General features: G+C 40.4%; 1 protein-coding gene across 1 annotated transcript in view; it reads right to left on the bottom strand.

The window, feature by feature from the left end:
* MAGI3 (membrane associated guanylate kinase, WW and PDZ domain containing 3) overlaps positions 1–24,936 on the bottom strand; it is a 206,943-nt gene extending 182,007 nt beyond the window's left edge. Inside the window, 2 exon segments of the mRNA XM_039533521.1 lie at positions 24,607–24,870; positions 24,873–24,936. Of these exon segments, the coding sequence (XP_039389455.1) occupies positions 24,607–24,870; positions 24,873–24,936 (328 nt within the window).
* Between the last annotated feature and the right edge of the window lie 1,857 nt (positions 24,937–26,793).

Below are 26,793 nucleotides of genomic sequence, written 5' to 3'. Positions count from 1 at the left end.
AAAGTATAACTGGGTTCAAAAAAGAGCTAGATAATTTCCTGGAGTGATAGAGAAAAAGAGCTTTGAGTAAGCTCAAAACCTTGTCTCCCTCCACCAACAGAAGTTGGTCCAATAAAATGTATCACCTTACCCGCCTTGTCTTTCTAATATCCTGGGACCGACACAGCTATAAGAATACTGCATACGTGGAGTATAGGTCTATCAGTCACCATCAGCCAAGATGGTCAGGGACACAACCCCATATTCAGGGGCACCCTAAACCTCTGACTGCCAGAAGCTGAGAGGGGAAGACAGGGTGGATCACTTCAACTGCCTTGTTCTATACACTCCCCCAGAAGATCTGGTATATGCCACTGTTGGAGACAGGATATTGGAATAGATGGACCACTGGTCTGACCCAGTTGAGCAGTTCTTACATTATATCATATATATGCAGGCCAAAGGACACAACAGTGCAATATTCTAATACAAACTGTAGGTGACAATATAACAAGAAACTGTTTCCAGAGCTAAAACATCAAACAATTAAAGATGAATCAGCATGGAGGCCATCAGATTTAATTAAGTTATAAGAATCATTGTATACCTATTTAATCATGCTTGTTTATGTCTAATATAATACACTTCATATACCTAGTGTATCTAATAGTACAAGTACAGTACATTAGACTTGTAGTCTATTATGAAACATTTACAAATCAAGGCTTCAATCTGGCACTGGGGTCCATGAGCATGACATCTATGCCTGCACAGAGCCACACTCAAACCAACTGGGGTACACACTAGTAGATCCCAACAGGGATTAAGGCTCAACCAAAGGCCCTTCATCTAGAGACAAGGTCCAAAATAAATAATGATAATGGTGCATCCTTTAGAACTATTTTAGAAATATTTTACTCACCAAAGGCCTCAAAAACCTATTTAAAAGTAAAAATAGCAACACAAAGAATTCATCCATTGCATGCCAATCATCATATTGCAAGGGATGCTCATCTGCCCAAGCTTTCTTAATTCTCTCAAGGATCTATCAACAACAAAATAATAATCTCAGGAAGAGGACAGATAGGAAATATCTTATAAAAAGATCAGTAGTGCTAAAAACATTGCATTCTATTGGGAAGTAAACATACATAAAAATAATCAGTGTTTTAGAAAGATCAGTGCTAAGAAAACAAATGCTGATACATTATCCCTAAAAATTTGAAAATCAGATTAATACAGAAGTGTAATTTGATTAGTCAACATAACATTCTGAAACAAATAATATCTATAGTATAAGTGGCATACATGGGACAAGGCACAGAACATATTAAAACCATGTTTTATGGAGCATGCGTCAGATGTTCAGAATAAATAAATCATGATATGCAGACTAATTACTCAATATACGTGTGCAACAACTTGTATGAAGCATTACAACCATACTATTCTAGAAACCACTATTTTGCTTATGTAATTCTCCTTAAAACTCAGAACATTAAGTTCTACAATTTACTTTGTAAACCACCAGAAAACAATTAGAAGGAATAAATATTCCATGAAGAAAAGCATATAAATAAATATTTTGGAATTATTCATGTTCAATTTCCCAGCAGTTTTAAAAAACACATACTCTAGTCCTTTCATAACTGGTTGGTATCCACCAGGATCCAAATGACCTGCTCATAAAGGTCCATTTGATGGTTCAGTTACCATGTGCACGTACGAATGAGTGATGCTATTCCATATGCTTCTATATAAGCTAACTGCCGATATACATATGCTCACATATACCCTCTAAGTCCCAAATAAGCTGGTTAAGTGGCTCGCCACATTAATATCAGCTTTAGTGGGATGACTACTTTCTAATACAGAGAGCTTTATATCCAGCTGGGATTCAGACTTAGAGTAAGGATGTACAGTTCCTAGAGTTTAGTTAGCTGGAATCATAGGACTCAACGAGGGAAATATTTCTGTATCAGGAAATGCACCATTAGCATTTTGATTCAAGGCTCTGGTGACAAAGAGGCAAGAGGTTTACAATCTAAATCCACAACCTACTATCTATTTGTTTAAATCCACATACATATAATTAATTGGCTGAAGGCAATGAGATTTTTTTTTTTTAAACTTTTCGAGATGTAAGCACAAAATAGTGCAGTACCCCAGGTTGTAATGTGCACTACAGCAGATACAACATATACTACATGGAAATCAATTACAATTACTGCTATTTTGATGAACATTAAATGAATTCATTAGAGCAGGGCACTTAATTTTAAGTATTAGCAACATCTCCTAATGGGTACTTAATTAAACTTTTTTCCAGCATCTCCGTCTTCACTACAGAAAAGTAATTACTCATCACTGTCCTACAGTGAGACAAATGAAATCCATGGGATTACATATTCTTATATAGAGTAAGTAGGGCACATATAGAAGCCTCTAATTCAGAGAGATCCGTTAGTACAGTTTTTTTTTTCCACTACATACCAGGAATACTTAATGGATTGCAAGGCAGGGGGAGGAGGGGAAGAGAGAAGCAGTTTTTAGGTTGTTCTCAAATAAGCTACAACTAAATTTCATTAATTGTTCAAAGTTCCATGCAGGAGGCCCTGCCTATTGTTGTTTTCAAGGTTCAGAGATGGACTATTAACTCAGGACTGAACATGAAAATGCCCTTGGCATGAGCCACCTCACTTATTCCACGAAATTTAGACACCAGTTATTTATACCTAGAATTTCATGCTTTATACCCTTCAGTGAGCTATAGCAAATGTATAAAATGGAAAGAAATAAAATGTTTGTAAATATGAAATATTGCTAGCTGCCATATATGTGACAGACCTTTTCAAATAAAGATGTACATGTGTATGTGGGAAATCTAAAAGTATCATAGGTTTAATGAACACAAATCATTGCCATTTGCCAGAGATCACATCTGGCTTGATCCCAAATGAAATAGGATTTGTGATCTCAATCTAGTCACAAATGCATAATTGAGTTTTGTACAAAAGAGGGACTATTCTTCAATTCTGAGAGTGTTAAAGTCAGAAATGAGGTGATGCATGATCTTACAGAGCACACAGCACCCCAGAATACAGCATAGAAGTATCCAGCTTGTCTGAAAATAAAAAAGTGACCATACATTTTAAAGGCAAACTGAAGAATACTGGAAACTGCCTTTTAACACTCAAACTGGTAGTCAATGCCACCAAACTGAGTACACTAGATTTATATATTATTAATTACAGTTCTCCCTTCTCTATATAGTTGCTCTGGGAAGCTGCGTGTTACAAGTGTTTAAAAGGCACAAGAAGGTTTGGAAGAGTGCTATGGAAAGACAGCACTGCTGTTAAAACAAACTTTTCTTCATAACTAAATGATGGCAGTTCTAAGTATTCAGTCCAATACAGTCAATGAATGGCAAACTCCTCTATCATATTCAAAAGCCATACTAGAGTCTTGTTTGTAAAATGCTCAGTATTTGTTTTGCACAGAAATGGTGTGAAAAAAATGACGCAATGCCCAGCAAATGCAAATATCCCAAAATATGGGATACCACAAAACAAAATGTTTTTGTTGTTTTATTATCTGTACCATGATAGTGCCCACAGTTCGCTAGGCACTATTCATATACACACACAGAGGAAGCTAACTTCCTGCATCAAAGTGTTAACAGTCTAATCTTACTGGAAATATTAGTGAAATTTCTGATTGTTTTTTACCTATGTTGCTGAAACCACTCTCTCACTTATACTTCCGGTCATCTGATTTCTGAAGAATTATGTAGACCAATAAGAGATTAAACAAACCATTAAGCATCATTCCACTGGATTAAAATTGGACTCTGCTTCTCTTGTACATCAGAGGAATTTAAAAATCCTCTTAAGTACATGCATTAGGAGGAAATCACTTTCGCAAACCTAAAACTTTAGGGTTAGTTATTTCCTGATAGTTCTGTGGGTTTAGAGGAAATAAACTGAATGCTAATCCTCTAGGATTTAATGAGTTGTACTAGCAAACTCCTCTTTAGTTTATAAGAGATTCCACAACTTGTAGGGAGGTCACTTTAGCCCTCTACATAGTTATTTATATTTGCACAGGCACCTCAAAAGAGGGGAAAGCTTAAAGAGTTGGGAATGAGTCACCACCTACTATCTGTTTAAATCCACATCCGTTACATGCTTAAGAAAAACAAAGGTCAACTACAATTCTGAATATCAAAGTTTGAATCCTCTTGACATTGTTTTATAATACATTTGTACTTTCACACTTTGCATCCATAAATCTTAAAGTGCTTTACAAGACCAAGTAAGCATTTAACAGGTGAGTTAAAATGAGACAGTGAGGTTGAAATGACTTGCCAAAGGTTCTGCAGAAAAGTCAGCGAGAGCTGGGATGACAATCTAGGTCTCCTGACTCAGCTCCCTGCTCAAACCACTAGGCCACAGCTGTGCAAACACACAAAAGCTGCCAAATAAGATGAAATGGCAAGGTAATTCTACTTCAGTCATATTTGTGTTGTAATCCTTCAAACAATTCTGGTCCAGAAAGGCACTTAGTTCGGTCAGTTTTTAAAGGCCAAATGAGTGATTTTGCTTAGTCAGACCCATAAAAATGTTAGTTATTCTTGGCACTGTTATGCCAGTTAACTCAGCTGTTATGTATCTGGACAATAAATTATCTATTTTTTATTTTATTATGATTGGACTCCAAAAAAATCAATGTGCAAGACACCACACAAATACTCTTAGCCTTCCAGAATTAGTATATCTAATTCTACTAGTTACTGGATAATCAGTTACAGTCAGGAACAAGGGCTTGCAGCAGGGCAAGTCTCCAGGCTGCCTCATCAGAACAGCTGACCTGCAGCAGGCTGCCTGATTAGCCACACAACCTGACTGGCTGCAGAGGCCAGCAGTTCACTGGCTTCTCAACCCTCATGCCCACTACTGTTCCTACTCCTGTGTTACCTTTTTCCTGTTGCTCTTGTCTTGCATCTAGCCTTGCTTCTGCCCTGCCCTGCGTTGGGCCCCTCCTTGCTCCAGTTTGACATCTGGCTCTGGCTCCTGACTACAGACTCCAGCTCGACCCTTGGCTCTAGTACCCAGTTTCTGCCTTCTGATTTTACCCTTGGTTTGGCTCCAGATGACTGACTGCAGCTCTAGCCCCAACCATTAAACCTACTGCCCGCTCTGGCCACTAGGATAGACTGCCCTCATCCTGGTTAGCTGACAGTTACACCTTTTATATAGAAAGTGCCATATTGAATCAGATCATACAAATGTAGGACTGGAAGGGACCTCGACAGGTTCCATTGGTCCATCTGGTCTGATAAACTTCTCTAATTTTGATCAACGTCTCTAGTTTTAGAGGAAATCAAACTTACACACAGTATGTACACGTAGGCAATTTTGCAATACCATGTAATAAGAATAGGGTTTTTTCCTGACTCAGGTGTAATTATTTTAAGCTCTGGAGTGCATCCATTTCCCTTGATCTAGTTATTTCAAACATTTATGTTCACAAGTTACTTTATTTTATGCACTCTGAAGTCTTTATAAACAGAATGTAGGAAAAAGATTCAAACTAGATGTGAATATTACCTGCCCTACTTGACTGTTTCTATAATGTTTAGCATTCTCCTCCTTAACTCAGCTACCATGGAAAGTTTACTCTCAACATTCACATTATGCACTGTTATGTATGTACACCAGTTTAACACTTAGTTAAGCCAAATCATTTCAGTTTGCAAATTAAGAAAAATAAATTGGTCATGCTCTACCAGCATCCATCTTCCCTTAAATGTCAGCAACATGATGCAAATTGAAATGTCCCGATAAAGTCACTGTACTTGCATGGATGCAAATGAACCAATATAACAACCTTCCTCATAGAACTGAGTATTATGTCCAAAATGAAATTATTACATAAAATGCTAAATCCCATTTTTATATCACAGGGAATATTACTTCTAGTCAGAGAAGTAAAGGAATTAGTTAAAACAACTCACCTTTTAAAAATCAATAGAAGATAACAGCTAGGGACTTAAGTTTTAGTCAGTTTATTTTAATGGTAGTTCACATTCTGTATTATAATTAGGGCCATACCAAATTCACAGCCATGAAAAGCATGTCACGGACCGTGAAATCTGGTCCTCCCTCGTGAATGTGGGCTTTTGTGTGCTTTTACCCTATACGATACAGATTTCACAGGGGAGACCAGTGTTTCTCAAATTGTGGATCCTGGCCCAAAAGGGAGTTGCGGGGGGGGGGGCGGGTCACAAGGTTGTGTGTGGGGTGGGGGTCACAGTAGAATCATAGACTATCAGGGTTGGAAGGGACCTCAGGAGGTATCTAGTCCAACCCCCTGCTCAAAGCAGGACCAATCCCCAGGCTAATTTTTGCCCCAGATCCCTAAATGGCCCCCTCAATGATTGAACTCACAACCCTGGGTTTAGCAGGCCAATGCTCAAACCACTGAGCCATTGTACTGCCACCCTTACTTCTGCACAGCCTTCAGATGTGGGTGGCTGTTAGCCAGGCAGCTGGCTCTGAAGGTAGTGCCATGCCAGCAGCAGCACAGAAATAAGGGTGGCAATACTATACCAAGCCATCCTTACTTCTGCACTGCTGCTGGCGGTGGCTCTGCCTTCAGAGCTGGGCTCCCGGCCAGCAGCCGCCACTCTCCAGCTGCCCAGTTCTGAAAGCAGCGCTACCTCTAGCAGCAGCACAGAAATAAAGGCAGCAGTACCACAATACCCCCTACAATAACCTTGTGACCCCCCCAACTCTTTTATGGGTCAGGACCCCTAAAATTACACCACCATGAAATTTCAGATTTAAATAGCTGAAATCATGACATTTAAAATTTTTAAAATCCTATGACCCTGAAATTGACCCAAATGGACCATGAATTTGGTAAAGCCCTAATTATAATCCTCTCTTGTGCAAGCATAAACTCAAGTTATAGCAACATAGATGTATCATGATGATTAATCATTTTGAGTGAATTGCCAACTTCATGTCTTTTCCTCCAAGGGTCATGACTCGAAGCTTTCCACAGAGAGGATGACAGTTCTGTGTTTATGGCACTAGCCTGGAGCTTAGGAGACCTGCATTCAGCTCCCTGATTTGGCCCGTATTTCCTGGGTGACCTTGGGAATTTTGTCATCACTATAAATGGAAGGAAAGCCCCAGTGATTTAAGAGCTAGCCTAGGACTCAGAAGCTCTGGGTTCAATTCCCTTCTCTGCAACAGACTCCGTGTGAACTTGGGCAAGTCACTTAGCCTTCTCTGTGCCTCAGTTCCTCATGTGCGAAATGGGGATAACTGTACTTCGCTACTTTACGAGGGATAAACACAGACAATGGCGATACTACAGAAATGAATCATATAAGTACTCAAGACAGACAGAGCAGCCACATGGCTTCCCCTTACAAAAGCCACACACACAAAATATGCTATAGATAGCAAAAAGCTCCCCCACACACACACCCTACAGCATTAATGGCTTAGTTATGTTCCCACCGCTTTATCATTTAAGTCCATAAAAAGGAATTTGTCAACAAAAATGTGAAGGCATCCCTCTCCCTCTGCTTTTTGCATTACTTTAGTGCTACTTATGGAGAACAGAACCACTTTTCAGCCACTCTTAATTTCTTGCATCCCTTTTCTAAAGTAGTTTAAGATTCTATCAGTAAAAGCAAAGCCTTTCAAAGTATTATTCAATAAGATACATTTAAATCAATAGAAGATAAAAGCTAGGGACTTAAGTTTTAGTCAGTTTATTTTAATGGTAGTTCACATTCTGTATTATAATTAGGGCCATACCAAATTCACAGCCATGAAAAGCATGTCACGGACCGTGAAATCTGGTCCTCCCTCGTGAATGTGGGCTTTTGTGTGCTTTTACCCTATACGATACAGATTTCACAGGGGAGACCAGTGTTTCTCAAATTTATTTGAGCATAAGCTTTCATGGGCTAAAACCCACTTCATTGTATGCATGCAGTGGAAAATACAGCAGGAAGAGATATATACACACATACAAAACATGAAAAAATGGGTGTTGCCATACCAACTATAACGAGAGTAATCAATTAAGGTGTGCTATTATCAGCAGAAGAAAAAAAAACTTTTGTAGTAATAACCAGGATAGCCCATTTCTAACTGTTGACAAGAAGGTGTGAGTAACAGTAGAGGAAAAAATTAGCAGGGGAAATAGTTTTACTTTGTGTAATGACCCATCCACTCCCAGTCTTTATTCAAGCCTAATTTAATAGTGTCCAGTTTGCAAATTAATTCCAATTCTGCAGCTTCTCGTTGGAGTCTGTTTCTGAATTTTTTTTGTTGGAGTATTGCGACTCTGAGGTCTGTAACTGAGTGACCAGGGAGGTTGAAGCGTTCTCCGACTGGTTTTTGAATGTTATAATTCTTGACATCTGATTTGTGTCCATTTATTCTTTTGAGTAGAGACTGTCCGGTTTGGCCAATGTACATGTCAGAGGGGCACTGCTGGCACATGATGGCATATATCACATTGGTAGATGTGCAGGTGAATGAACCTCTGATAGTGTGGCTGATGTGATTAGGTCCTATGATGGCGTCCCTTGAATAGATATGTGGACTGAGTTGGCAACGGGCTTTGTTGCAAAGATAGTGTTTTTGTTGTGTGGTTGCTAGTGAGTATTTGCTTCAGGTTGGGGGCTGTCTGTAAGCAAGGACTGGTCTGTCTCCCAAGATTTGTGAGAGTGAGAGATCGTCCTTCAGGATAGGTTGTAGATCCCTGATGACGCGCTGGAGAGGTTTTAGTTGGGGGCTGAAGGTGACGGCTAATGGCGTTCTGTTACTTTCTTTGTTGGGCCTGTCCTGTAGTAGGTGACTTCTGGGTACTCTTCTGGCTCTGTCAATCTGTTTCTTCACTTCAGCAGGTGGGTATTGTAGTTGTAAGAATGCTTGATAGAGATCTTGTATAGAGACATTAAATATTTGAGTGATAAGGAAGAATGGTTACTAGAATGGCACCTGTTTAACGCAGACTTATTTATATTCCAAATGTCAAGATATAGTGTGGTGAATTCCCTTAAATTAGTTTCCTTTGGAGAATGCAGGAGTGTCATGAATCAAGTGAATGGAGAAGCATCTTCTAGACTTGCAAGTATGACACCAGCATGCAACTGAGCCAGGGCATTTTGCTTGCAATACTTTGTTGAGCATTAAACATCTTTCGCCAGATAAACTTTTTAAACAAGGAAAAAATGGTTTACTTTGAAAGTAAATATTCTAAAAGGAGGTTTCAAGATTTGATAATATACTCTGAAAAATGCTATTGCAAACATAGATTTAAAAGAAAAACAAAAAATGAAAAAAACAAAACCAGCCCAAATCTAGATAGAAACCTGTCCTCAAACAATCTGTGGCTAACATCTATCCCTACAGCCCCTTACCATAACTTTGCTTCCAGATGTTTTATTAAGGTAAATTTTTATTTTCAGAAGCATCACTAAAAGTTCTGTTAGTCCCATAGTTTAACTGAAATACAGTGTGGAGGAAAAATCTTAGCCCTCATGTTTAAAACATTTAATCGGAGATAATATTGGAACTACACAGCACACAAACAGGTTTTTGACCTGACTATTATTTTGGGTATTATTCCCTTACATGAAACTATCTGGGATACAAATATGCAAACAATTATGTTTATATTAATAGTCATATTGTATATGAAAACACTGCATATTTAGAAATTATTTAATTTATATAGTATCTTTCAGCTAAGGATCTAAGTGTACTTTACAAGGCTAGATTAACATTATTCCCATTTTCTAGGCACAGAGAAACTGAAAACAGGGTATTTAAGTAATTTATCTAATACACAGGAAGTTGGTAGCAAAGCCAGGAAAAAAAATGAAGAGCTCAAATCTCTGTTGACACCTTCCCACTGGATGCTGCACTCTCTCAAAGCCAGCAACTTTTAAAGATGGGTGGAGAAAGCAAAGCTCTTTCCTCACGGAGACTGGAGGGAAATAAGAGGTAGGGGTGTACCAGAGATCAAACAGGTGTCTAGAAAGGTAGGCCATGTAAATGCACAATTATCCTGGGGAACTTAATTGCACAAAATATGAAATCCAAAAGCTTAACCAAGCTTTTTTTTTTTTTTTAAAAGGTATTTCTGTGGATGAGAACATCCACAGTTATATTGGACACTAAAAATATACAAGGGATTAAACCCTCATATGCTTCAGGAATTAAACTAAATAGCTGACTCATTTTGGGAATTAACTTCCCCTATGAAAAAAATGAAATGTAGTGTCTGACAATCTCCACATTGAATCAAGGCAGAAAGGGTTGCACACACTACCTGCCAGCAATATTAACCCTAGCAGGGAAACAAGAGGAGGAAGCATCCCTCTAAGGACATGTTAACTAAGAGGTAACCTAGGCAATGGGCGAAGCAGTCAAGCCTGTGAATGAGGCTTGGACTGGACCTTATTGTTTATTCATTTGTGTGTTAACAAAGTCAAACTCCAAAGGGGATGTATTTTGATCCTAAGACAGCACACGTACTGTGTCATAGAATTGATGGGAATATCACCTGTCCAAAGCAGGTGATCATTATGAGGTTTTTTGTTTGTTTTGACATCTTCCTCTAAAGCATCTGGTGCTGGCCATTATCAGATAAAAAACAGACTAAATAGACCTCTAGTCTGATACAGTACAGCAGTTTCTGCGTTCTGATAAACGGTTAAAAAAACTGCACAAAATTTAATTAATGTATTCAAGCCTAAAAAATGTGTTCATACAATTAGTCATAAGAAAAAAAAAAAGAAAATTCTGCACTTCTCCCCAAACTAAACCATCATTTTACTTGACACACATGAACCTAGAGACAATCGGGAAGACACTATAGAAAAACAGAACTCAATCCCACCCATAAGTATGTGGAACGCAACACTGAAAATCTAAGAGTCAGCCCCTGTACAATTTAGTTTCTAAAATATGCTGCATATTATAATGCAGGACTAAAATCTAGAACACTGAAAAATTTAGTTCTACCTCACTATTGCACAGAAAAGCTTAGTTAAGTGACAGACTTCCTTCTCAGCTTATTCACACAGTAGGAACACATACATTACAGTTAAATAAGTTTGTGGTTTTTTTTTTAACAGCACCCAGAAAAAAATCAATGGCATGCCTTCCACTGAAAGATTAGCTAACATAATTGAATACTGGTGAAGAAAGGAAAAAAGATCTTCCTTCTAAAATTATTGATTTGTTTCTTGTTTGTGAGCCTCCACAAAGAAATTATAACTAAATCAGCTCTCTCCTTTAGATGACACTGAAATCCATAATAAATCTTCAACTGAACAATTGGCTAAACATTTTTTCCTTCATTTCAGGCCTACTGCTTCTTTTATGTCCGCTTCTATTCCTTTTTTTACAATCATTTGGATGTCACACTGGACTGGACACAATCTCCTCCTGTTTAGAAGGAAGGCAGGGGAACAACCAGTTGCAATTCACATGTCACTATGCAGAACCTTAGGCTATGGCTACACTTAAACTTCAAAGCGCTGCCGCGGCAGCGCTTTGAAGCGCTAAGTGTAGTCAAAGCGCCAGCGCTGGGAGAAAACTCTCCCAGCGCTGTCCGTACTCCACCTCCCTGTGGGGAATAACGGACAGCGCGGGGCTTTGACTACACTGGCGCTTTGTAGCGCCGCAATTTGCAGCGCTGCAGAGGGTGTGTTTTCACACCCTGCTGCAGCGCTGCAAATTTGTAAGTGTAGCCAAGCCCTCACATACCCCTCATCCTGCGGAATGCTACTCACAGAACCTGCTATGTAAATGGTAGACCCTGATTTCACTGCGTGTTACAAAATGACTTTCAGTGAATATGATCAGTGAGGCTGCTGCCATCCTCAACCTTATTTATGCTAAGAGGTATTTGTACAATCCCAGAAATGTTAAGAATGGTAGCCACTATCCCTAGTCAGTGAAAACTTTTAGAACTAGTTTGTTATTTAAAATATACCAGGAGGAAAGAATCTGCTGTCTGGGAAACCTATTTTAAGAATGAACTAACTGTAAATGTATCTTTTCTTTTAAAATATCTTTTAGCAAAAATTTGGCAAAAATCCATTTGATCTAGTTTTTTCAAAGTAGCAATAAAGCCAACTAACTATGAAACACTACAACACTCCCAAACCCTCTCCCACTCCAAATAAAATATGCATTTCAGATTACAATTTCATTCTGCATTTTGAAGTAGCAGAGATATTAAACCACTTATCAGGATTTAACAGAAATGTTCACCAACTTTCAACTACAGCAACATCAGAAATCAGCATTTAATCCCTACGTTATGCAAAAAAGTTGCTTTTTAATCTTTGTTTCAATCAAGTCAGTTTATTGAGAGGTACATGACAGTCATATTGAATGGCATATTTCCCAACACTTAACTGTTACCACATTTACTACTGCCCTCAGATCATCAAATCTTCTTTTCTAACAGAACATTCACCCATGTTACATTACAACAAAAGGTTAAATTTAATATAAAAATTCAAGCTGCATGATGGGAATTATTTTTAAAAAGGCCAGGTTTCTTAATCAAAATAATAGTTTAGTATAATGGCTGACCAAATGGCACAATACTCAACTTTCCAACCCTTCACACACTCACCAGTCACAAACTTTTCACATGTAGGCTGCAAGTTTCCTCTAAATTAAAAATCTGAAGATAATATTGTAAATTGTGCCAGCCATCTTCAAACCACAATCCTCCACTTGTATATAATTTTTTAACAGAACATAGCTCAAATCAGCATATATAGTTGGGGATGGTCCTGCTTTGAGCAGGGGGTTGGACTAGATGACCTCCCGAGGTCTCTTCCAACCCTAATCTTCTATGATATACTAGAAGAAAAATTAGACTATGGATCTGAATGGAATGCATATTTTCCCATAGCTCAGTTGCTGATGTAAAATGAACCAACAGGTGGGTTAATATGTTAAAATATGGCCTGGTGTGAAATTTCCCCCAAAGCCACCATCTCACCTTACACGTGCGTCTTCTCCAGGGTCCAGGCACCTAGTTACTGGAGGCACGTCTGCACGGCTCCACTAATTAGGTGGGTGGCCCTTCATTCTCTTGTGTGCGGCCGCCCAGGCGTGCACCTTAAAGGGAACCCTCTGCAGACCACCTGAATGGAGCTTGCGGACCACAGTTTGAGAATCTCTGCTCTATAGCAACGAGATATCACACTAAATAAAACTGAATGGACTTAACACAACTCCAAGTGGCAAAGGTTGCAGGCCATATGTTTTAGAACCAATAAAAGTTGAATAGCAGATATGACAAACAGCCATCCAGAGACATAACAGATAAAAAAAATCTAATTTATGTTTCACCACTTACGCTGTCATCCCCCTCCCAACACACACACTTTTCAATCTGGACAATGAAAATGGACAGGTCATTTTCGTTTTTGTTGGTGGCCAGTTTCTAACTTCTGCATTTTTTATTTCTTATGCACTACCACAATGCTACATTTTAGTTACAAAAACGCCAACCTATAAGAACCGCGTACTCTCAAGAGAGCAGCATATCAGTGCCCCCATGATTTGATTTAAGTGTCATTTTATTTTTATACAAACAAAACTTAGAGGTAATTAGCACAAAATAAAGACAAAATGGGATCTCAGAATTTGTGGGACAAGAGTAGGCTTGGCCCTGGAAAAAACTGCAATTCCAAGTGATGAAGCATTTTTCTTACATATGCGTATGAAAGTGCTGTGTACTGTTAGGACATGAACCTGCTACATACCCTTAATTCCCACTGAAGTAAGACCTCTACAAAGCTCCTATGTTCTAGCCAAGAGCATTTTTGGGTAATATTCTTTAAAAAGTGTATCAGGGTGTTTCAGAGTGAAGAACATTATGAACAATTGGCAAAGAGATTAGATCAATCATTAAAGAAGTATTCAAAAAAATTAGCAAGTGTCATATCATGTGCATTACTCTCCCATTCTATGATTATTTCTGTGTCAGAGAAGGAAACTAACCTTTGAGTTGGTAAGAACTATCATAATAAAAGTTGTAAAGTCCTGAATTATTTATATGAATAGAAGACATGGCTTTACAATGCACTGAATTCTGTATTCTACTAGTTTTATCAATTAATTATCCAAGAGGTAATAACTCTTCTAGTTACATGGTTAAGATATTTACCAAATTTCAAACAACTGGCTTTAAAAAACTGCATTCTAGTACACCAACCTAACTAATAAAATTATTAAAATAGAATCCGTTTTTCTATGCACTGTAAATGGTCTATTCTTCAGCTGATAAACGTCAAGATGTCTATCAAGGCTTCAAGAGGCTGGGCATCATGGGGTACACCGCACAGAGCTTTGGTCCTACAGCCCCGCTGGAGAGCGCAGCCATTATTAGTTTAAACTTCTCTGCTGGCCAAGTCACAATGCAATATTAGAATTATTCTTAGATGGATGATGGACCTGCTTCTCCTCTAGGGGAAAAACAGATATAACATTGACCGACATGGTCAGGGGAAGCAAAAAGCATGGAACATTTAGAGGACAACAATGGTCGCACAATAAAGCACTCCAGAATAGGGGTAATAAATAACACAATACTGAACAAAGCCGAAAGAATGAATAACATGGTAGTGCACTGTTCAGAGGAGTTATGATTTCCCTTATAGACAGTAAGGTGACAATACCAAGACACACCGAAGGTAGAAAGTGTGAAAGAACATTACAACCTTAAAATGGACTATTAAAGTTTATTTTTAAATTGCTCTCACACTAACTAAAATGCCTATTCAGAAGATGGATAAGTATGAATAAAACAAAATTAAAACAGCAATTGACCAGCGCGGCTATTACTAAATTAATATTACAGTGCTTAGGCTCAGCTAATCAACCATATGGGATTAAAAATATTCAAGCTCGCAGACTTACATTCCTCATTTTTGGTAAGTACTGTAGATAGAATTAAATCACATAAATGCATCTTCAACAAAGAAATATTCCTGAGTTTATAAACCTGATGCTAAAAAAGGGAGAAAAGGAGACGTTACCAAGCGTTCCAAAAAGTGGGAACCTTTATGTAAAACAATTCCTCCTATAGTAGTTTTGGGGACTGTACTTGTTAATTGGAAACACAACAGACACTCAATTAAAGACACGCTATAGAGATGTGATAGCAGACTTGCTAAACTTTACCAATGCCAATCATACTCTTTAGAAGAAGGCCCTTCACAATCAGCCATAAAAATATGATGAAAAAGATTTAGAGAGATCTGTTGCACTCTCAGGTGTTCTCATAATCCTTGTTTTAAGAACGCTAGTTCTTTTTAGAGAGATTTGTTGCTCCTTCCATCTTATTCATATTAAACCAGTTTGTGTGTCACATGGCTTTCTACAGCAACAAATAATATCATAAGTGGGAGATCACAGTAATAATGAAAAGATCCATTTATGTTTAAAAAGAAAAAAACTGGGTTTGGTAGTCTGTGTATTAACAATATTAATGGTATTACACCATTTTTAATGACCAGTGTAACAGCAGAGTACTCAAAAGATTCAAAAGCGGAGTTAAAAATCATAAAGTACAAATACTAAAATGTTGAATATAACTAACCCCCAAGCATAAACCTGAAAATCAGCCACTTCTACACAAGCAGAACTACTTAAATTTGCTTAGCATTGGACACATTTTAACATCAGGTTATTCCAATCTAAATAGGGCAGAGGTCCCCAAATGCCTCTCGATGACGTTGCTTGCCGCCAACAAGTGATGTCATCAAGAGGCGTCACCGCCGAAATGCCACCAAATTTTGGCGGCATTTCGGTGGATGCTTGACTGGCGCCTGCCAGACGAAAAGGTTGGGGACCACTGAAATAGGGTATTCAAATTTTCCCTAGGTGATAATCCCAGACTTCAATTGAAGAGTCCCAGGTGAGATTTTCAAAGGCATAAAGGGCAGTAACTACATAACTCCCATTGAAAATCAATCAGAATCGAGTTCCTAATTCTCATTTTTGACTTTGAAAGTGTTCTCCTGATACCAACAGCAGATTTGATAAATGCACATTCAAAAACAAGTGTGATGCTGCGTGCAATGAGATGGAGATCTTAAAAGTAGACTTAACGCAGTCTGTATAATAATGCACTGTACTGTAACAGTAACATGATTGTTTTTACAGTACCAGAGAATTCAAAACACTTGTAACAAATAAAAAGATGGCCACATGAAGTAAAGATTACTATAGGAGAGCAGTGAGGTTTAGATAGGGGTTAAGTGTCTTGTCAAAGTTCAAACAAGAAAGGAGTGACAGAGACACAAATAGAAGCTAAGAGTTTCAACTCCTTGTAGCCCAGCCCTAGCCAACAGACCTCATTCCCACAGAAATAGAGATTAGTATGCTATTTATTTCTTTTTGAGCCAATTAAATAGCATAGCAAAAGTAGCTCTCCACCCAACCACAGAAGAGGTTGTAAAGTAAATCTAATGTACCATTCTAACAGGTCTATCCATGCTACCAGAGTTCAGACGTACTGAAGTAAGTGGACAGAGATTTCTACAGAGAGAAATGCATTTCTGAAGTTTTTTAGGTAAGCTGCTGAAAGAAAAAGTAATTGCATAAGATTTAAAAAAAACACACAATTTAAGTGGGGTGCTAAGCATGTCAACGCAGTAGAACTGAGCTAAAGAAGCAGATAATTACTTGTCCTGAAGAATAAGCTAACTGTAAAATTTTTAGAACCAATTTATCTGTAACAAGGGCAACATTAAGAATACAGCAAAGAGTCCTGTGGCACCTTATAGACTAATGGACGTATTGGAGCATGAGCTTTTGTGGGTGAATACCGATGAAGTGGGTATTCACCCACGAAAGCTCATGCTCCAATACGTCCATTAGTCTATAAGGTGCCACAGGACTCTCTGCTGCTTTTACAGATCCAGACTAACATGGCTACCTACCCCTCTGATACTTGACATTAAGAATACAATTTCTTACTTCTATTGGAGACAAAGATTGGAGGGTGTTTCCTCAGTCCTCACTAAATAGAGTGCTAGCTTGTCATTTTAAAAAAATATGCAGGAAGGTGTTTTAAACAACAGGATCTGTAATCTTTAATCCTTAATAGCACTCTTCACACTTTTTCTTTAAGTAGTACTAACTGAAAATAAACACTGCAGAAGTGCAGATTAGCATTGTCCCAATTGTTGTAACACTATTGGACAAATTTATTTGGGGAGCTGCTATTTGTAAGCCGTTTAGTTATAAATCAAAACTTACTATAACAGTAGACATTCAATATTATAAAAAAATACCTTAGACATTTTAAAGTTTAAATATCTGAAAGTCAGCCACTATCACAAAAGGTCTGACCAGGTGATCCTCAACCAAGCAATTGGAGAGAAAAAAAGGCTTCAGACAGACTTTTGATCATCACCTTCTAATTCCTTATAGGAAATCCTTGTACAGTTTATTAGCTTTGTCATCACCCTGCAATTACAGGAAAAAGGCAGCTTCAACACCCAGATCTGGTACCCTGTATTGGTATTAACATTTAGACTACTAACTAACAACTAGAGGCTCTGGCTGCCCAGTCAGGCACTTTCAATGATACATATCAAAGTAGTACTGGATTGCAATTAACTTTATTGGCATCATAGTTGTCCATTTATTTCACAGCTAGAAGATGAAACTGCAGAACTGGCAGAAAAAAAGACTGGGCTCAGATCTGGTCAAGGACGGCCCCCTTTCTTCCATCTGTACTAGATGGAAAAATGCTGCAAAATCTTTTAACACTTTCAATCCCAGTTAAAATTCAACACTAGTGAGAAAGTATAAAAAAAGACTTATGGTCTCCAAAATTAAATGTTAAAAACTAAAGCCCCAGTACTGCATGTATTTGCAGTAATAAAGTTTGCACATGAGAACAGTCCCCTGGACTTTGATGGAACTACTCACAGTAGTGAAGTTAAGCACATTTGCAGAACTGGGACCTAACCTATGCCAGGAACCAGACAATGGGCAACTATTGGACCAAATTCCAGACACTGAAATCTCCTAAAGCTAAATAAGTGAATCAGTCTTCCTCTTGTTTACGTATCATCTTTTGTTAGGGTATGAACTATGGCCATTAGACTGAAGGGGTGGATTCTGCAAGCTTTACACTTTATCTGAATATCGAGTGATGAATACAATGACAAACTTGAGAGTTTTAGATAAAACAGGGCAATTGTTTGCAAAAATAATTTGCACCATCCCACCAAAAGAGAGATTTATCAGAGAAACAATTTGTAGATCTCGTGTAGAAAAAAAAAACTGTCTGTAAATCAAAACACAGTACTGTCTGATTTACTTTAACAGAAAAATATCACCAACAGAACTAGAACAATTAAGATGAGCACAACCTCCGTTCACACGTATCCAAAGCATTTAAACAGTCTTCTAATGGCTAATTTTTTTTTAAATGTTTAAGTAAGGAGAGGAGCATGTGATGCTTATACCATACCCTATTAAGAAATCTTTGATGAAACTGGATGAGAAAGTAAATCTAGTATGAGTACACATACTTCTAAGATAAATGGACTTGTGTCCTCAAATAATTATTGCTGTAGTTTGCTGCATATTTACTATTGAATATATCAAATACTTCACCAATTTTTTTAGTTCAGCAGTGCATGGTGAATACCATTCATCCAATAACTCACTTCAGAGCGCTACAGGTACCTTTTAGTACCCCACTTATTTACTAGAAAAAAAAACACATTTCTCTACCTGGCTCATGTCAAAAGGAGCAAATACTGCCCTGCCCTGGCTTCCAAACCAGCAGAACCGATGTAAATTTACTGCAAAAGGAGTACATGTGTCAGGTCACACTCCCTGTACATTGCAGAGCTGTACTCTATGTGCTTACTGTGCCCCAGTGGGTGAAAGAGACTGAAGAACAGCAATTGTATACAGCACTAATTTCTTCCTGAATGGGCATACTATGGTCCTGAAACTGCAATAGTGACCATAGAGTAGCTTCACTGATGCTCTGTCATCTTGAAGGGACTGAAGAAAGATAATCCTGCTATTCAGACTCTTGTTGAAGATTTTGCATATAATCAGCAATTCTTCCTACATTAGAACTTTATATGGTAGTCTCAACCCACTCTTGATACACTATTGGCTACTAAACTAATTAACCTACATTTCACTTGCCAATATAGGCATTCACAATATCTGGGCAGTGCTTTGGCAGCAGGGCTTCATAACCTGCCTGAACATTTTGGAAACTAAAAATGGAGACTTACTGTGTCCAGAAGGCTCATTTTTAAGTAAACTCAGCACTAAGAGATGTTGACTTTACTGCAGTGGAGGCTAAAACTTTTCATTTATTCCCTTAATAGCAACAGTACAGTCAGCAGCAGTGCAAGCTTGATCCATATGCTCTCTTACCAATATGCCTCATATCTAATGCGGAAGTGTAGACACACTTTTAGTTGATGATAGAATAGTTTGGTCTCCATGGCCCATTCTGGTCCTTAGCCTCACTGTTAGTTACAACATGGACACTTGTATGCTGGGGACTAGCCAGAAGCCACCGTTTTAACAAAAATGTATTTGAAATATAGAGTTCACCTCAAGTCTGCTATTTTTGACAAGGACTGTTTTAGTATTTATACTGTGTGGTAAGAGGAAGCCTTACACATTTCTCTGTGCCACTATTGTTCCCACCTTACCAAGGACAGGTGTTATACAACTAAATAGCAGGCTCTAAACTTGAACCCATAGCAAATAAAACTAGGCATGTTCTTAGGGTGACCAGCTGTCCCAGTTTTACAGGGACAGTCTTGATATATGGGGCTTTGTCTTATATAGGTGCCTATTACCCCCCACTCCCTGTCCAGACAGCAAGTGTGAAAAATCGAGTCACCCTACATGTGCCCATGTTAGTAACTAAAAGAGGGCAGAGAGTGGAGGACACAAATTTCTCCACCAGTGAAAAAGTCCATTCCTTGCAATGTGTAGTTAAGTGCAGTCTGATTAACATTCATATCTTTCAAGAAAGCTAAACTAGATCCTGAAATTTTCATTTTAGATTCATTACCGAGCCTGCTAGAAACATCCAATGCAGATTTCATTGCTGTCAAATAAAGATATTGCTTTCCTTAATGAAGAGCTGTGTGTCACCACGTGGTACAAAGCAAGTCTAGCCTGTTGATCCACTGCCGAAAGCCACCGAAACACCAGCATCAGCCTTTAATGAAATGCCAAATTGATTAAAAGATGGAGGTAGCTAGTCAGCACTGAGGTTGTACAGACACAAAAAGATTCTGAAATGTACTAACAAATACCTCAATGTCAAGAGGATGAAGGCAGGACATACTTAGTACAGGGCCCTCAACTTTGGAATTCCCCTACACTCTTGGTGTGACAGTGCCTCAGTTTGGTGAGCCTCCAGGCACACTAAGGCCTACTTAGAAATTCTCACTAAAGATGTAGGTTGAATTGTGAGAGTCCAGTTTTTATTTTTACCTTGATATGACTGGAAGAGAAGGAAACAATGTTTTTCCTGTCATTTTGCTGTGCTGTATTAATTTAAATTGATCTGTGTCTGTATGTTCACTTGATTTGAATACAAACAAAATACATATCCAAAGGACTATGCACCCATACATAATCAAAATTACAATCCATGTAAAAAACAAACAGCAAATCAGAGGCCAACCCTGCCACCTTTCCTTGCTAAAAGTGTTTGCCACTGTCAAGTCACAGCCCTAATACAATACAAATTATAAAGCACTGCACATATGATTTTATGGGGTGTGCTGTTTTACAACTAGGACAACTCTTCTCATGCCACTGGTAAGAGAGAAGCTGTCAAACTGAGAGAATATTGGAATTAAATAAATATGAAATATTTAGAAAGATCACTGTCATGGCCCACAGACTTCGCCTTTCTTTTGAAATTAACTATTCAACTTCACTGTAAACAAATGACCAAATAAGAAAATAAAAACATGCACAAGTCCAATTCTGCTCCCAAATTTACTCAAGAAATTCAAGTAAGTGGAAGTTGTGGAAGTTCTGGGAGCAGAATTGGACCCTGAGTGCTGAAATTCTAATGATATCCTCCTCTGTGAAGTGGAAATAGAAGGAGAAACTGAAATGATGAAAGCATGCTTTGCTCAAGGTCAACTTTTACACCAGGAGTCTGGGTAATAGACAAAACAATAGAAGTGTGTCCTAAATGTAATTAAGACACAGATGAGATATTGCATGAGTCAATCGTGCCAATATTGACATGTCACACACTGTAGGAATCACAAAATAAGAAGTTTTAAGAAAACATTCATAATTAAAATGTGTTTAAACTTTGTAAAGTTCATACTTGTGTTGTGCAGAACTTGAGAAGCTATAATTAGTTTCAAATTTACAATTGTAAATCATTAGTCTGATTGCAGGTAATACTATTTAGCATTTACTTGACATTTGAGATCCATGCTGGTAAAGAGGATTTTATTGCAATAATCTGATATTCCTGGTTAATTACAATATATTCAAATTAATGATATTCTATGATTGGAAGCTGAGCTCTCTTTGGAAAGTGAAAACATCATCATTAAATAGGAATGGGGAATTTCAAGAATGTTCTCAGGATAATGTCATTTGCACTGGTTCTGACCATAGACAAACCTAAGACACCATTCAACAACTGAGATTTAACCCTTTTTAAATAAGCAGTACACATTACTATGGAGATAGCTTGCAGAGATTTAATGTCCTGGCTTTGTGACACAGGGACTTAAATAGAGTATGAGTAACACACTGAAGTCACAGTCCTCATCTTCAGATGTCATACTATACCCGAAACAGAAAGGTTTGGTAGGGTAAGGGATGCTAAAAGGTGTCAAAAAATAATCCAATCACTTATCCAAGAGTCTCTGCTTCCCTGCAAGTAATTCTGTCAATTTCACCCAGATTGGTACAGACATACACTATGTACCTATATATTCATATATAATTATAGCCAGGAGAATAATCACTACCTCAAAATCATCTTACCCCAAGGTTAAGCTCTGCTATTATAATTTACTGTGTAGTGCTTTAGAGCTGCTGTTCAGCACAGACAAAAGGCAGAGTGCTTAGTACACATGACTGTAGTTTAATGAAAAACTGCCAATAAGAATCTCATTTCTCATGTAAATCTCAGATAAAAGGAAAACTAAAATACAAATGGCACATCCCTTCTTAAATTCTGCATTCATATTTATCTAACAGGTTCAAAATTAATCTCAACAATACAGAATCTCCTACTTTCCCCAAGGACATTTGCTATTATACTCCTATCCAGTTTCAATATTTTACAAATAGCCAATACATGTTCTCAATTTCAGATCTTTTTTAGATTCTTTGTTTAGCTTTTCAATAGGGAGGAGGAGAGATTTTCAAGGTGTTTTTTTTTAATCATTACTGCATTTTACTCTTATACAGATGTTAATCCATTAAGTAATGTGACCAGGGCCAAACACAGAACATCAATGTATTTAAAAATACCCACTTACTCATTTGGAAAGGAAGATGCCACACTCAGCTGCAGCAAACACTTTTTGAAATTGAGAGGTAATGTTACATATAATATACAAACTTCACACTCTGGGGGTGAAAAAGTATTCAGTGTCATACAAGCATTCAAATGATCTACAATAGTTGATCTGGCTTTATTTTAACAAAAAATACTGAATGATCTATGGACAGACAGAAGTGGAAATAACTTACACCGAATAAAAGAGCGAAATTACAATGCTGAAACTATAAAAGATCCCTGTTGGAAGGCCACTCTTTACTACAAGGCTGAAGTCTTGCATGAGGATTGAGTTTCATGGGTAGGTGACCACAGGGCAGTTTTTAAGCAGGTATGTCAGGACTAGTTTGTGAAGGGTAAGTCTCACTTTGTTTTCAGATGAGGGGAAGACTACAATAAATATTGCAATTCCATATATAACTTCATCCTGTCCATCCTTTTCCTTTTAAAATTGAGGGAGAGACTCCTTTGTAACAAACATCTCTAACTCTATTCTACCCCTACTATCATAAACCCACCTGACTCTTGCACATAAAAGTGCTGATTCTCTATGAAGGCCTAGCAAACCAACAAAGTTAATTATAAACTACTGGCCTGAGTGATAGCCTTTACTGACACCCTCTCCCCCACCCTCTCTCTAAGAGTATCATTAGCTCTCAAAACACAAGTTTCCTATAAACTCCACTCACATAACATAAACAACTTAGTTCCCAAAGTGTGCTTTGGAGTGGGAGCACTGTACCATGGATAAAAAGGAAAGCTGGAACAGAAGGTCAAATACAAATTAGTCATTCCAACATTACACTAGAATGACTTCTGTAGAACTAAAAATCAAACAGAAAGCTAGACACTTAGTTTAACATGAATCTGTTCCACTGTTCTGAGAAAGTTGCAGGGCCCACACCGTGGATAGACAGACTGTGCCAGAACATGTTTGCTCAACCACAAACTTCAATCACAACAACAGTGATTTATCTCAGGGAATTCTCCCAAGATAGAAACGGACAGATGCAAGAACTCTTCTCCTTCACAAGCTTCACATAGAATGGAAAATGGAAAAAATCCAGGAACAGTGTTCATGGAATTTTTGAGAGAGAAATGCTTTAAAAGTCCAAGTAACAACATAACAACATACATCAGATTACAATGGACATAAAGATAACTGATTCCTTCTAAGAGATGCAATTTCCTGCACAAAATAAACCCAATCTACTGATGATAAACTGAAGAGTAATGATGAAGTCAAATATTTTCAACTACAAAATTGGTACTGGTTATAATGAATACTAAGGGCAGCTATGCCAAAGCATTTGTTGTAGGCAGCCAAAAAAAAAAAAAAAAAGCCCTGAATAAACTAGGTGAAGAGTATAACATGCTAGAAAGGATTTTTACACCAAAAGAACTTATTCCAGGACTCCTTGGCTCTTAGAAAAGGATCCCACTACATAGGAGGGGAGATTATTTTTCCAGTGAGACTAGTGTACAGTGGACAATGATTAAACCAATTTATGGAAAAGCAGGCACTGCCCCAGCCCCCAGGCTGGGAGCAGGGTCCATTGGGCCTGGGGGTGACAGACCCAGAGCCCTTACATACCCAGTTAACTAGTTCAGGTACAAGGAACAGGGAACCATGCACCAGCCCCACAGGTGGCTAAGCAGGAAACACCTGGGTGCAGCAGGGCAGGGCCGAACCTGGCCCCGAGGAAGTGGCTTTAGGGGATAGGAAAGCAGAGCTGTGTGTACCCAAGCCGCCCGGGGGGAGTGGGGGAGAAAATGGAACAAGACCAGGTGTGCCCCAAGGAGTGAGGGGCAGCGGCCCGGTGGGGCCAGGGGGCACCAGGCAGGCTCCGGGGGGTGGGGCCAGGCCCGCCCTGGTGCCAGTGGCAGTGGGGCGGGGCCGGTCCCGGCCCGTCGAGGGGGAGAGTGAGGCGGCCCGGTGCCCAAGGGAGATGGGGCGGGGCCCGGGGCGGGGGGCCAGGCCCGGCCCGAGGGGGGCGGCGGACTCACCTGGGCGGACGGTCTTGAGGCGCACGGGCTCCCTGAAGTGGCGGATGACGGCCAGGGTGTCGCGGTGAGTGAGGCCGCTCACGGGGGTGCCGTTCACCTCCAGCAGCACGTCCCCGGGGCTGGGGGGCTTGCCGGAGAGCAGCACCGGGCCGGGCCCGCCCAGCTCGCCCAGCAGCAGGCGGCCCCCCAGGTAGGGGACCTCGCCGAGCTCGGCGCCGCCCCGCAGCAGGTCCGGGTCGGGCGCCCCGCCGGGCGGCGGCGGCCCCAGGACACGGCGCACTCCTGCACCTTGCTCAGCCAGTGCCGCTTCTTCCGCAGCGTCTTCGACATGCCGCACCATGGGGGGCCGGGCCCGCCCGCCGGCCCGCGCGGTGCCCCCGGCTCCGCCCGCCCGCCTCGCAGGGCCGCTCGCCGCCCAGCCCAGCCCCGCGCGCCTCCGAACGCGGCCGCGGCAGCCTCCCGACTGCTGCCCTCGGCTCGGCGGCGGCCGGCCACGCCCCCTCCCGCATGGGCCCCGCCCCCAACGCCGAGAGCCCCGACACGGCCGGACCCGCCCCCTCAGCCGGACACGCCCTCAAGGCCCGTCTGGCGCGGCCGGGCGGAGCCGAGCCCGCGTGACGTCAGAGGCAGAACTTTCACGCCCGGGAGCTGGAAACGGGCGTGGCACCGGCTGTCCGCCCCGTGGGCGTCCGACCTGCTGCGCAGGGTCCCTCCCGCTGCCTCTCTCCCCTCTGACCACTGCGTCAGTCTGGCCTGTCCTGCTGTCTGTCTGTCCACCCTCCTGCTGTATGGTCAACCTCCCAGCCCAGCCCCATGTCTGTCTGTCCGACCATCCACCCCCCCACCTGTCCTGTTAGCCCCCCACCCCTCCCTCCTGCTGAGGGTCCGGCCTCCCCGCATTTGTCTGTCCGGCTGTCTCTATGCCCATCTGCCCACCTCTCGTCCCTTCATCTAGTCCTCCTGCTATGTCTGTCCATCTGCCCCATCCCCTCTACCGGTCCCCCCATAGGCACTGACTTCTGCTGTCACCAGTGGGGGCTCAGCCCCCCACTCCACCCCTGCCCTGCCTCCATTCCAACCCCTTCCCCAAAGTGCCCACCCCAACTCTGCCCTCTCCCTGCCTCTGTACTCACCCCTTCCCCAAATCCCCACCCTGGCCCTGCTTCCTCCCCCTCCCTCCTGAAGTTTGTTATGCAGCAAAACAGCTGTTTCACGGTGGCAAGCACTGGGAGGTAGGCAGAGAAGCAGGGATGCGGCAAAGGCGAGTTGGGGAGCTTGGCTGCATCCACCAATTTTTCCCCATGGGTGCTCCAGCCCTGGAGCACCAACGGAGTCAGCGCCTATGGGTCCCTCCTGCTATCTATCCACCCGCATGCCCCCCCAGCACCCATCTATCTGGCTGCCCCCTGCTGTCTGTCCGTCCACCCCCTCATCTATCTGTCCCTCTTGCTGGGTCCACCCATGGCTATCCATTGGTGCCCCCCCAATCTGTCACACCTGTCTTTCTGCCCACCACCCCAGGATCTGTCTGTCTCACAGTCCCCCAATGTCCTCAAATGCCACCTCTGGGTACCCTCTCCTTTCTCACCCTAAGATGAGGACAAATCAGTGTCTGAAATACAGGTTGCTGCTGCTCCCAAAGTCATAGACACTCTCTTAATCCAGCTTTGAAAATAGAAATATAGCCACATATAATGGGGTTTTAAATTTATTTTATTTGAAAGTGTATATGAATTTATGTACAAATTAGGCATATCCATCATGCCCCTGGCTAACATACCAATGTTAGAAATGTAGAGCTGGAAGGGACCTCAAGAGGTAACCTCATTCAGTCACCTGCACGGAGGCAGGACCATGTAGATCAGCTCTGACAGGTGTTTGTCCAACCTGTTCTAAAAAGCCTCCAATGATGGGGATTCCACCACCTCCCATGGAAGACTATTCCAGAATTTAGCTAGCCCTTATAGTTAGACCTAAATCTCCCCTGCTGCAAATTAAGCCCATTAGTTGTGTTCTACCTCCAGTTCATGTAGAGAACAATTGATCAGTCTTCTTTGTAACATATTTGATAAGAAAAGACTTATCAGGTCTACCTTAAATTAAGACTAAACATGCCCCTTTTTAAAAAAAAAAAACAAAAGAAAAACTTTCCTCATAGGTCAGATTTTCTAAATCTTTAATAATTTT

Source organism: Mauremys reevesii, linkage group 4 (assembly GCF_016161935.1).
Source record: "Mauremys reevesii isolate NIE-2019 linkage group 4, ASM1616193v1, whole genome shotgun sequence".
NCBI lineage: Eukaryota > Metazoa > Chordata > Testudines > Geoemydidae > Mauremys > Mauremys reevesii.
Note: the sequence above shows the minus strand (reverse complement) of the source record. Positions and strands in the feature narration are given on the sequence as shown.